The 12019-nt window shown below is 47.9% G+C and overlaps 1 protein-coding gene and 2 pseudogenes across 9 annotated transcripts in view; 2 read left to right on the plus strand and 1 right to left on the minus strand.

Moving 5' to 3' along the window:
* The window catches only part of LOC102417829 (zinc finger protein 23), a 24213-nt gene extending 14373 nt beyond the window's left edge, over positions 1-9840 (plus strand). For 2 of the 9 annotated variants that reach the window (XM_023756046.1, XM_023756047.1), the window contains exons 2-5: positions 2873-2937; positions 5063-5239; positions 5837-5950; positions 7748-9840. In XM_023756046.1, the coding sequence (XP_023611814.1) occupies positions 5206-5239; positions 5837-5950; positions 7748-9549 (1950 nt within the window). In that variant the 5' untranslated portion in view covers positions 2873-2937; positions 5063-5205 and the 3' untranslated portion in view covers positions 9550-9840. Of the gene's footprint in view, positions 1-2295; positions 2312-2872; positions 2938-3489; positions 4963-5062; positions 5240-5836; positions 5951-7747 lie in introns of those variants that run through there. The other 7 variants (XM_023756043.1, XM_023756048.1, XM_023756049.1 and 4 more) reach the window with 7 other exon arrangements.
* Positions 859-2295, minus strand: LOC102432002 (annotated as a pseudogene).
* LOC111826536 lies at positions 9677-9827 on the plus strand (annotated as a pseudogene).
* Positions 9841-12019: the final 2179 nt, after the last annotated feature.

Genomic DNA, 12019 nt, shown 5'->3' on the forward strand with positions numbered 1-12019 from the left:
AACATTTGTAAAGCAGAAGTAAGTGTATTGGGCTATTCAAACACCATCAGTAAAGCCAGAAATTATGAACAGAGAAGAAATTAACAACATACTATCCTAAACAATTCTTTGGTCAGAGACTAAACACCAGCTATCAAATAGTAATTAAAACATGACATAAAACCTCTGGTATGTGGCTAATTGTGTATTCAGAGGAAAATTTATGGCCTTATAGGTTTTAATTGCCAAATAGGAAAGTATGGAAATAAATGAATAAGCCATGCTCCCCTAAGAAGTTTGAAAAAGCCTTTATAGTCGAGTTTTCCCCAAAAGCAGAACAAAGGGCAAAGATTTGTGTGCAGGTGATTCATCTGGGAATGTAGTCCCGGGGCAGAGTGAAAGGCAGGGCCTGGCACAGAGAAGGAAGGAGAGCCAGTACCAGGGTGCTCTGTCAGCGTGGCCCTTCTCCATCTGATTGCTGCTCTGTCTTACAGGATCTTGGAGGAGCTTTGGAATCTCATTTGGGGGTCTAAAGGGGAAAACATTTATCCATTGACCTCTGTCCCCTATTGGTCAAGGGTGGCACCACAGGCATTAACTCTCCTGTACTTTAGGGACCAGCAAGTATCCACAGGTTTCCGCAGGGGCCCCGTACAGGACAGCAGAGAAGCCCAGGGCAGGAGCCAGGCATCGGTGGTGGAGATCCTTGCAGAGGCATTGGCAGGCTGCACCTGCACAAAGCTGAGTAAGCTTCTGGAACAGGACTAAGTGTGAGACGAGGAATGGAGTGGTGTGTAAGGTATCTCTTACAGAGCAGAGCTTAATGAATTAAAATCAATTAGGGGAAAAACAAAAACAAAAACAGCGTTCTAAATAAATTAAAAAGCTGGTTCACTGAAAATAAAACAACATTAAAATAAACCACTGCCCAGCCTTCTTTATGAATCTGTTTGGGATGCCATAACAAAATGCCATCGACTGTGGCTTTAACAACAGGAACCTAATCTTATAGTTCTGGAGACTGCAAGTCCAAGATGAAGGCGCTGCTGATTTGTTCTTAGTGAGGACTCTCTCCTGGGGTTTCAGGTGGCTGCCTTCTCACTGTGTGCTACATGGCAAAGATGGAGAGCTTTGGAGTCTGTCCTTCCCTCCCTCCCTCCCTAGCAGTATGGTTTATTAAGTTTAGTACAGGCCTGGGACTTGCCCCTGGTGCTCTTCATGTACAAAGCCCGAACATTCTGCCAGTTCTTTTTGAGCAATGACACCAAGAAATTGACAGCTAATTTTGAGCAATGACACCAAGAAATTGACAGCTAAATGGATGTTGTACACATCTCATCACCTGTCATCTTCACGTGGCCAACAGCCACTGCCAGACACAGCACCCCCTTCATCTGGAACTTGATTGCGGATTTCACCTCCTCAGCTTTGGCCACCATGTTCTCATTGTGGGTCAACAAGGACAGGAACTTGCCAGCCTTATTCAGGCCCAGGCCCAGGATTCATGGGATTTGCTTGATCAGAGACTCTGAAGCCAGAAAGGCATCGTACTTCTTGACCAGTTTCTTATTCTTGCTGAGTTTCTTCAGCGCCTCGATGTCCATGTGCGGGATTTCCACGGCCTTGGCCTCATCACAGTGCTGCTGGTCGCCCAGAACACACATGGAGAACTTGGGGCGGGGCGTGGACTTAAGCCTGATGGTGCCCGAGAAGCATTTGTCCCCTGAGGGTCATAGTTCTTCAGGCCAATCTGCAGCTCAACTGTCTCCATAAACTTCCGGCGCTTGCGCTGGTTCCTGTGCAGCACTCCCAGACCACCTAGTAAAGGGGGTCGTGGGAGACTTTGCTGCTCATGGGTCCTCGCGATGCAAAAACCGGAAAAGAGCTCTTCCTTTTCTTGTAAGTGCATCAGCCCTATTAGATTTGGGCCCTGCCCTTATGACCACATTTAATCTTATTGCCGCCTCGGGGGTTAGAACTTTAACATAGGAATTTTGTGGGGACACAAAATTTACCAAGGGAAGAGGTCTAAAAGCATATATATTCAAAAGAAGAAGTGGGAAAAGCAAAGTAGCTCCAGATATGGAGGAAGTGAAAAAAGTCATAAACCAGTGTTTCCCACACCTGTGCTAAAGTTGAAATCCTGGAAGACGTAGATGAAATTTTAGGAAAGCATACATTTTCAAGACTGAATTTAGGATCCGTGAGAATCAGAAAATAGCCACTCCGTGTGTTTTTGAACATGGTGAGAAGGGCCTTTGGGTCATGAGGCGCAGGCTGGAAAGTATGAGGAGGCAGCCTGGTACCTCACTTCTGGCCCAGCTTCCTGAAGGTAAGTCTGGGCCATGGGGGAGGCTGACCTCCCAAGGTCTCTACAGAGACATTAGACCCTTGAGGACACTCATCTGTGTGAGGAGATAGGCAAGATGTGGGGGAGCAGCTGTCCCTCCCAGGGCCTGACCCGGGCCTCTGTGCTGGGGCTGCAGCACCTCCTACCTGTCTTCTCTTGCAGGGGGACCGAGGGTGATACTTGTTTAGAAAGAGAAATAAATCAAAGATCTTGGTATTGTTCTGTCTCTTGAGCTGAAGCACTGCTCCTCGAGTCTTTGTTTTATTCTTTAGGCTCTGCATACATTTTTATGTACACACGAGTGTGTGTGTGTGTGTGAGATGTGTGTCAGAGTTGTAAAATCCTAGGGTTCCTGGCAGTGAGCATCAGTGTCATGGCTGGGAGGAGTCCGGGGTACTGAGCGATTGAACAGATCAGCCCCTTCTTCCTATGGCAGCTCCTGCTCACACTCCTATCTGGACACAGGCTGCCTGCATCTTAGATCTTCTCTTCTTGGTTGGGGTGGCTTACCTCACACTGGTCTCCCTCTGTGCTTTTCCTTAGCTCCAGCCCTTCTCTGAGAGGGAGGCGAAGCAATGGCAGCCATGCTCCTGACAGCCTGGCCTCAGGTGAGCTGTGGGTTCTTCGGGTCTTGCTCTGAGCAGTTTCAAATTGAGAAACCGAGAAGGGAAGCTGGCGAGCTGGTGATGAGAGCTGGAGAGGGCCTCCATGCTTACACCTGCCCGACTGGACTTGTGGGAAGAGTGGTGATGTAGAGGGATGGAAGCAGCAGGGGAGCGGGCCCGAAGGCAGGGGTGTCGTGTTGGGCACATTGAGGTTCTTTGCTCCCCTCAGCAGAGGGCTCTGGGGAATAGGAGATGTGGGAACTGACCAGGTAGGATGCTCCGTGTATGGGTGTGAATGGAGGAGGCAGCAGAGGACTGGGATTCCCAGGGACCAGGTACAGGTGAAGCAGGGCTGTGCTTCTAATTGAGGGGAAGAGGAGGTAAGTGGGGGCAAGGGAGGAAGGAAACTGGAAGCCCTGTGGGACAGGCTGTCTCACTGTGTTTTCAGAGGCTTTCAGGGCTTGGGGTGCAGTGGCTCAAACTGTAGGTCTCTGATAAGAACTTTGGACCTTCTCCCCCAGAAAAACACATGTGCAAACCAAGTTTTCCCTGCAGTTTCAGGGACGTCATGGACCCCCTGAGGCTCATCCATGGACCTCCATGGACTGCAGGTTGGGAAAGTCATAGTCACAGTAACTCCAGTAACATCACTTAAGGCTTCCTATGCTGCAGGCACCATACTAAGCACTTTGCATGGATTGCTCATTCCTGACAACTGACCTCTGAGATAGGTGCTGTGTTGGACTCATTACACCACAAAAGACACGAAGGCAAAGGAGATAGAGTGACTTGCCCAAGGTCTCACAGCCATTGTGTGATTCTTCACTGCCCAGCCTTGGGGCACGTGTGGGGCCAGTGGAGTTAACTTGGTCAGATTTGTGATGGCTATGTAGGGAATAACTTTTAGGGAGATTCAAAAGCAGGGTGACCACTTCAGAAAGAAGTCTCCTGGTCCAGGCGATGTGGGCTTCATCAGGAAAGTAGTTGTTAAAGAGGGGGATCTAATTCTAGTAATGCTTAACATAAAAACCGTTAGGACTTAGAGTCAGAGTCAGGAGATGGGGGTAAGGAAGAGGGAGGAGTCAAGAATGAATCCCCAGGGTTCTAGCTGAGGTTTCCTGCACAGATAGTGGTGGGTGACACCAACTGAGGTTTGAATTCAGGAGGAGGCACCAGCTTACCTGGGGAAAGGGCGGTGGCAGTGGGCAGTGAAGGCATTTAATTTTGTTCAGAGAAGTTATTTGACCTGTCCGCGGTCACACAGCGAGTGACTCCCAGTAACTCCCAGAAGCTGACTAGATTATTTGCTGGGTGGAGGTTGGTAGAGTCAACCAAGACAGATCCTGGCAGACAGGAGTTGAGGGCAAATCCCTGCCAATGTGTCCCCAAGGTTGTTAGAGAAGGCTGAGGCGGGCAGAGAGCAGCCGGAGTCTGCAGCTGCTCAGGAGGGAGGAGCCGGGCCTGCGAGCATGCAGCATCAGCCCTGAGTGGCAGAGCCGGTGCTGACTGCAGAGGGTATTGATGCAAAGAGGAGCAGCCAAAGGGTGTTTGAGGAGCTGGCCAACAGGAAAGCTGAGCTCCCTTCTCATCCAAACCTTGGATGACGGTGGAAAGGATGAGGCTTGAATGGGAGGGGGTAACAAAACGTCGGGTTTTCAGCAAGACCCATCTGGAAGCAGGATGGCTGTTGCTGCCACCCCCTCACCCCTGGTCCCCAAGCTGGTCTGGGCAGCACTGAGCTTCCTCTGCTGGAGGTTCTGAAGCAGAGGCGGCACGGCCCCTTGCTGGGAAGTTGGTGACGCGGATCAGGCTGCAGATGGGGCTGGATGAGATGGAAGCCATGGCCATTCTTTGGGAGCAGGATGGAGAAGCCCAGACCTCAAGGAGATGAAGTGGGAATGCTGGTGGGTGGGTCCTGAGCCGTGTCCACCAGTGAGGGAGTGGCTGTACTATCTTTTAGAAGCATAAAAACGGCATGAGGTTTCTCTGCCACGAGAGAAGTCAAATGTGCCCTGGCTTGCTTTTCAGGTATTTTTCTCACATTTTTTGCCGTGTTATTACTTTCATGTAATTACTCTTCACAAGCTCCCTCCCCGAGCCCTTATACTGCCCTCTGCCCCCCACTTAGGGCCTGAGCCATGGAATTGGCCCTAGGGCAGCAGGAACCTGTTGTTTCAGAAGTCGGTGACCTTTGAGGATGTGGCTGTGTACTTCACCCCAACGGAGTGGGATGGCCTGTCCCCTGCACAGAGGGCTCTGTACAGGGATGTGATGCTGGAGAATTATGGGAATGTGGCCTCCCTGGGTAAGGCCTCTCCCCCTGGACCCAGACTTGTCGGTTGGGGTTTCCTGACTTCCCTTACATGTTGCAGGTGGGGTCTCTGGTGAATCCTTTACTGAGTGGGGACTCCAGAGGCTGAGATTCCTAATTCTCTAGACCCAGGGATTGCTGGGAAGGGCAAACCCCAAGCCCTTTTTGGGTCAATATAGGATTTTGCCGGGACTAGTGTACACTCTTATGGACCTATAGAAGCTGTGATTTAGTGTGGAAAAAGCAACTTACAATGTTATCTTTAGTTCCCCCTCACCTGCATCTTCGGTCTTTCCAAAGATGTCCGTGCACTCTGAATATCTCAGGCCAAGGTCAGAAACTGGTGTCCCTTTGGGCAGATTCTGTTTGCTCTGCATGAAGTCTCCTGGGCCCATGGTCTGGGCCCTTGTCGACTTCTCCCTCACCTCCTCAAGCCCTCCCCTCCCCCCCTCACAGACACCTTGGGGCTCTTACCTCCCTCCCCCTCCCCCCCCTCCCCCCCCCCCCCCCCCCCGGCAGTTGCCAAGACAATCGTATCACCCAATGGCAGACTATTCACCCTTCTCTCCTATTTCCTTTCCCCCAAAACAGGATTTCCACTTATCAAACCTGCTGTGATCTTACAACTGGAGGGAGGAGGTGAGCTGGGGGGCCCATCTCCACTGGCTGCTGAAACAGGCACAGACCCTCCAGGCCTCTGGACTGGTAAGGGAAGCACATATTGCCTATTATGCTGGAAAGTTTAACTCTTTAGGAAGAAAGAGTTAGCATGTAAGCATGAGTTAGCATGTTAGCAACATATAACTGTGCCACGCTTATTGGCCAGCTGTACAGAGTAAAATTTAAATAAATTTTGATGATCTATATAGAGATAGATTCAATTCAGATCTTTTCTATTTTCACAATTTTCTATTTCTTTGTACTAAGAACAGATCATTTTCAAATGCCTCATTCTAACTTAATCCTAATTTTAGAATTCTACCTTACTTAGAAAAAAATGAATGGATTAAGTAATTTGGGTGCAGGGAGAGGGTTCTTGCTAGTTTTCTAAACATTGTCTATTTAATACTTTACACAGAACAGAAAAATAGCCCTGTGGTTAGAAGTATAGTTTTGGGGCAGATTTTCTGAGGTTCAGTCCTAACTGTGCAACTTCCTAGTTGTGTGACTTTGAGCAAGTCAATTATTTAGTTCTCTGAGAGTCAGTGTTCTCATCCCTGAAAATGGGATAATAATAATAAAAGTAGGTTTTAGTGCTAGTCTTACAGTTTGAGGATGGAATGAGATAACATGTATCATGTGCCTGGCTAATAGTGTGTGCTCAATGTTACATTAGTTATTTTTGTTTTTTTGGAGGAGACAGCTTTATATAGTAAGCTATAGGGAATAAGGCAGAAGGGAGGAAGTGCTGTAATTCATTGCTTCTCAAACAATATGCAAATGAATTACCTGAGAGTCTTACAAATATGCAGATTGTTATTCAGTAAGTCCGTTATGGGGCCAAGATTCTGCATTTTTGTTAAGTTTCCAGGTGATGCCAATGTTTTCGGTTCCCAGACCACACTTGAAGTAGTGAGGCTCTCATTGGCTCAAGCAGAGTAGCTGCCAGATGACTTCCCATTTCCCATGAGGCCTAGCTTTACCTCCTGCATTTGGGTTCCATAAGATTCTCTTACATCCCTTCAATGAATCCTCTTTTTTTAAAAGATGGTTTCAGCCAGATGATCTCTGACCAACAAAGACATGTTTTGGACATGGAGAGTTTGAAGTGCTTGGCATATAGAGGGGGGAAAAAGTGATATTGTGGAGACCCTTAATCAAAGGTGTCTGGAAAAATCTATAGACAGTAGATAGTCCTGAAGTTTTTGAACAACCCATCATGATCTGAGCTAATAGTAGAAACATTGATCTAATCCATGAATATAGGTTTATTGGGGTGAGAACTCAAATGGGTTTTAGGCAAGCAGAAGGGGAAGGTGTAAGGTATAAGACTCATGTCAGCAGAGTTGACTTTCTTTTAAAATTACTTCCTCATGTCATCCCATACACCAAAAAGGTTGTGGGTTTGATCCCCGGTCAGGGTACATATCTAGGTTGTAGGTTTGATAACTGGGCAACCAATTAATGTTTCTCTCTCACATAGATGTTTCTCACTTTTAACCTTTATGTTATTGGTTATTACTGGTTTAGAGACAGGTTGTCTTTTCAAAATTATTACTTTAAAATTATACTATTGGCACATGCTCAAAACAGTAAAAAAGGTATATAAAATGGTGGGGAAATATATTAAACTTCCTGTTATTTTGCCTTCTTCCAGAAGTTTTCTAGGCATAGTACAAATATATATGTCTATGCCTGCCCTTTTAATTTTCTTTTACACAAATGGAATCTACTCTACATACTATTTCTCAACTTGTTTATTTACTTAACAGTGTATCTTTGTATCTTTTCCTATTAGCATATATGGATTTAACATTTCCTGTTTTATGTTTTTTATACTAGATATTGATATCCAGGCTGACCATAATATGACAAAGGAAATGAACAAAGAAAAACATAATACATCATTTGTACTTCAGGGGGACTTTTCCCAGGAAACAGACTTCTCAGAAGCCTATATTCTAGAAAAACAACAGCAGGAAGTCCACCTAGTAGTAAGTATGAAGAAAGAAAACAGCAGTGTCATTGATGGAACAGTGAAAGATGACACAAGCCTCATGGAGGAGTGTTTGTTTAGTCAGAGTCCAAACTTGAATCAGTGTAATACCATCATCACCACTGGAGAGGAGCCCCCTGAGTGTACAGGATTGGAGAAATCCTTAAATTTTGACACAAAACTTATCCATCATGAAATAAGTAATTCCAGGGAAAGACCATTTGAATGTGAAGAATTAGTGGAAACCTTTAAGTATAACTCTCAACTTCATCATCAAAACAGCTACCTTGGGGAGAAGCCCTATCAGTGTAAGGATTGTGGCAAAGCCTTTAGTGTTAATGCAAAATTAATTTGTCATCAAAGACTTCATAGTGGGGAGAAACCCTTCAAATGTGTGGAGTGTGGGAAAAGCTTCAGTTACAGTTCCCATTACATTACACATCAGACAGTCCACAGTGGGGAGAAGCCCTATCAGTGTAAGGTGTGTGGGAAAGCCTTCAGTGTTAATGGGAGTCTAAGCAGGCATCAGAGAATCCATTCAGGAGAGAAGCCTTATCAGTGCAAGGAGTGTGGAAATGGCTTCAGCTGCAGTTCTGCATATATCACACACCAGAGAGTCCACACTGGGGAGAAACCTTATGAGTGTAATGACTGTGGGAAAGCTTTCAATGTTAATGCAAAATTAATTCAACACCAGAGAATCCACACTGGAGAGAAACCTTATAAATGTAATGAGTGTGGGAAAGGCTTCAGGTGCAGTTCCCAGCTTAGGCAGCATCAGAGCATCCACACTGGAGAGAGACCCTGTCAGTGTAAGGAGTGTGGGAAAGCCTTCAGTAATAATACAAAACTCACTCAGCATCAGAGAATCCACACTGGTGAGAAGCCCTATGAGTGCACTGAATGTGGAAAAGCCTTTAGTGTCAAAGGGAAGTTAATCCAGCACCAGAGAATCCACACTGGTGAGAAGCCCTATGAGTGTAATGAATGTGGAAAAGCCTTCAGGTGTAACTCCCAGCTTCGACAGCATCTGCGAATCCACACTGGAGAGAAGCCCTATGAGTGTAATGAGTGTGGAAAGGCCTTCAGTGTCAATGCAAAACTAATGCAGCATCAGAGGATTCACACTGGGGAGAGACCCTTTGAATGTAATGAGTGTGGAAAATGCTTTACTTCTAAAAGAAACCTACTTGATCATCACCGAATACACACTGGAGAAAAACCTTATCAATGTAAAGAATGTGGGAAAGCCTTCAGTATCAATGCCAAACTAACTAGGCATCAGAGAATACACACTGGGGAGAAACCTTTCAAATGTAAGGAATGTGATAAAGCGTTTAGCTGTAGTTCTGATTATATTGTACATCAGAGAATCCATACTGGAGAAAAACCCTTTCAGTGTAAGGAGTGTGGAAAAGCCTTCCATGTTAATGCCCATTTAATTCGGCATCAGAGAAGCCACACTGGGGAGAAACCCTTCAGATGTGTGGAGTGTGGCAAAGGCTTTAGCTACAGTTCTGACTGTATTATACATCAGACTGTCCACACCTGGAAGAAACCCTATGTGTGTAATGTGTGTGGGAAAGCCTTCAGGTTTAGCTTCCAACTTAGTCAACATCAGAATGTCCACAGTGAAGGAAAATCCTAATGAGAAGGATGTAGAAAACTCTTGAGATTAATGTTGAACTGAATCAGGTACCATGAGACTTACCCTGGTGGAAAACCCTGAGAGAGAAATGAATGTAGCAATCTTTACATGGAAACAAATCTTCCTCATTTTATTTATTACATTTTAAATCAGAAATGAAGACCAGTTAAAAAGTAACATTCAAAAACAAATAGGTCATTAGGTGGCAGAGAGGAGAGAGGCTTGCCTATGCCCAGCATCCTGGCCATGGACATCTGGATAGTTGATAGCCTGACACTCGGAAAACAAACAGGTTTTTTTATACCAACAACCAATTAGAAAATATCCCATTCCCAACACCATCAAGAAAAGTAGATTTTCTAGGAACAAAATTATATGGATCACCACTGAGGGTCACAAATGGAAACAAATGGGGGGAGAGAAGCCTTGTTCTTCGATAGTAAAACTCAGTCACTGTACCTAAACTATTTCCCTTTCATTTTTGACAATACGCATGCATCACATTTGTAAAGAGGAAAAACAATAAATATTTCTTTAGAAAAGGAAAAATGTAATTTTTATTTTCATGGAATAGAGATAACCTTTAGAAGTTTAGATGAAATCATCAGATGAAACCCCACCCACGCTCAGCAAGCCCAGCCTCCAGAAACCAAATATAAGGGAAAATACTGATAAACTGACTTCAAAAGTAAATATTTGTTTTAAATCAAATATAGTTAAAAGATAAAGCACAAAACTAGAACCCTTGTAAAATTTGTTATGTAAAAGTAATAATATGCAGAGAGGTCTTACCATTAAGAGAAAAATCCTATATAATAAAAGCCTAATATGCAAATCTACTGAACAGTGGAATGACTGGTCGCTATGACGTGCACTGACCACCAGGGGGTGGTCAATGCAGCAGCTGCCCGCAGGCCCCTGGCCAGCCAAGGCAGGTGCCAGCGACCCCTGCCCCCCATTGCCCCACCAGTCGCCCCACAGATCAGCCCTGATCGCTGGCCAGGCCCGGGGACCCTACCCATGCATGAATTTTGTGCACCAGGCCTCTAGTAATCTAAGAAAACCCAGTAATCACACTAGCAGGCAGCTTTAAAAAAGATTAAATTATTAATAAAGATGTTCAGTCTTGGTAGTATTCCAAGGAGTGGAAACTAAAACAGGTGCAAACAAACCACACAGGAAGCCTGTGAACCTCTTGCACAGACACGAGATGTACACACAGACCCTCCCATGGAGGCACAGATCCCTGCAGACACAGACAGCCCTCCTGTGCTCTCCACCGTGAGTGACCCGTGTTGGCTGGGAGTGCTGTCTGGAGTGCTTCAAAGGAACTACTCGGGTCGGAAAGCTAATGACGCGCTACAGGACTTCAGCTGGAGTGTCCAGGAGATGCCATGCACACGTCCTCCCCTGCCCCCATGCTCCCCAGAGCTGGTTGTGTGTGGAGGCAGACCCTGGAGCCTCGGAACCGGGGTGGCAGGGCTTCTGACCCGCTGGCCCTGCTCTGGAGAACTCCAGGGCCGAACATTTACTTACAGGGAAACTGAGGCCCGGAGGTGGACACTCCCCCTGGTCCCCAGGTCAGAGGAGAGCTGCAAGGCCATAGCTCGCTGCAACCCTCCCGGGTGCGCGGTCAGCAGAGGCGGGGACAGGAAGCCCTGCAACCCTGGTCCCCGGCCGGCCGCAGGTTCTGCTATGGCAGCGACTAGGCAGCGACGCCAGGAGGGTCGAGTGGCTGAAGACAACCTGATCTTTGTTGTCCGGATCTGCCTCCACGGGCCGCGTGTCCTTGGTCTCCCTGCGCCTCCGGCTCCCGGGCGGCTCGGGGGTGGAGGACGGGTCCCAGGCTCACGGCCCTTCCCACCCGGCGGTCCCCAGGCTCTGCTCCCTGTGGTGGGCTTGGCCTTGCCCAGGGGCGGCAGGAGGAGGCAGGCACCTGCCCGTCCTCATGCAGCACCGTGGCCCGGCCAGGCACTTACCAGGGCGGGAAGGGGCCACAGCATGGAGACCGCCCCTCACACATCCAGGAGGAGCCGGGGTTAAAGTCCCCTCGGCCTGGGTCAGCGCGTGCTGCCCGCAGCGCAGGCTCCGCCCGGTCTGTCACTGTCAGGGCCCTCGGAGAACAGGGGCCGCCCTTCCAGGTCAGGAGGGGATACTGAGGTTCAGGGAAACATGGCTGCCGCGGGGCACCCGCCATTCGGGGAGGAGCCTGCTGAGAGGCCTAAGCATGGCAGTGGAGGGAGGGTCCCGGGCTGGGGTCAATGGGGGGCGGGGTGAGGGTGGGGAACAAGAGGATCGCATGGCTCGGGCAGCTCTCCCCTCCGGGCGGTGGGGCGGGGGCTTCCGGCGTCTCGCGGCCACACCCCCTCCTCCGGGTCCCCCTGAGAGGACCGGACCGAGCCTCTGTGGGCCGGCCTGTCCCCGCGCCAGGGCTCGCCAAGGGCGAGGGCGGGAGCGGGCGCAACTCCGC

Source organism: Myotis lucifugus, unplaced genomic scaffold (assembly GCF_000147115.1).
Source record: "Myotis lucifugus unplaced genomic scaffold, Myoluc2.0 scaffold_88, whole genome shotgun sequence".
NCBI classification, from domain to species: domain Eukaryota; kingdom Metazoa; phylum Chordata; class Mammalia; order Chiroptera; family Vespertilionidae; genus Myotis; species Myotis lucifugus.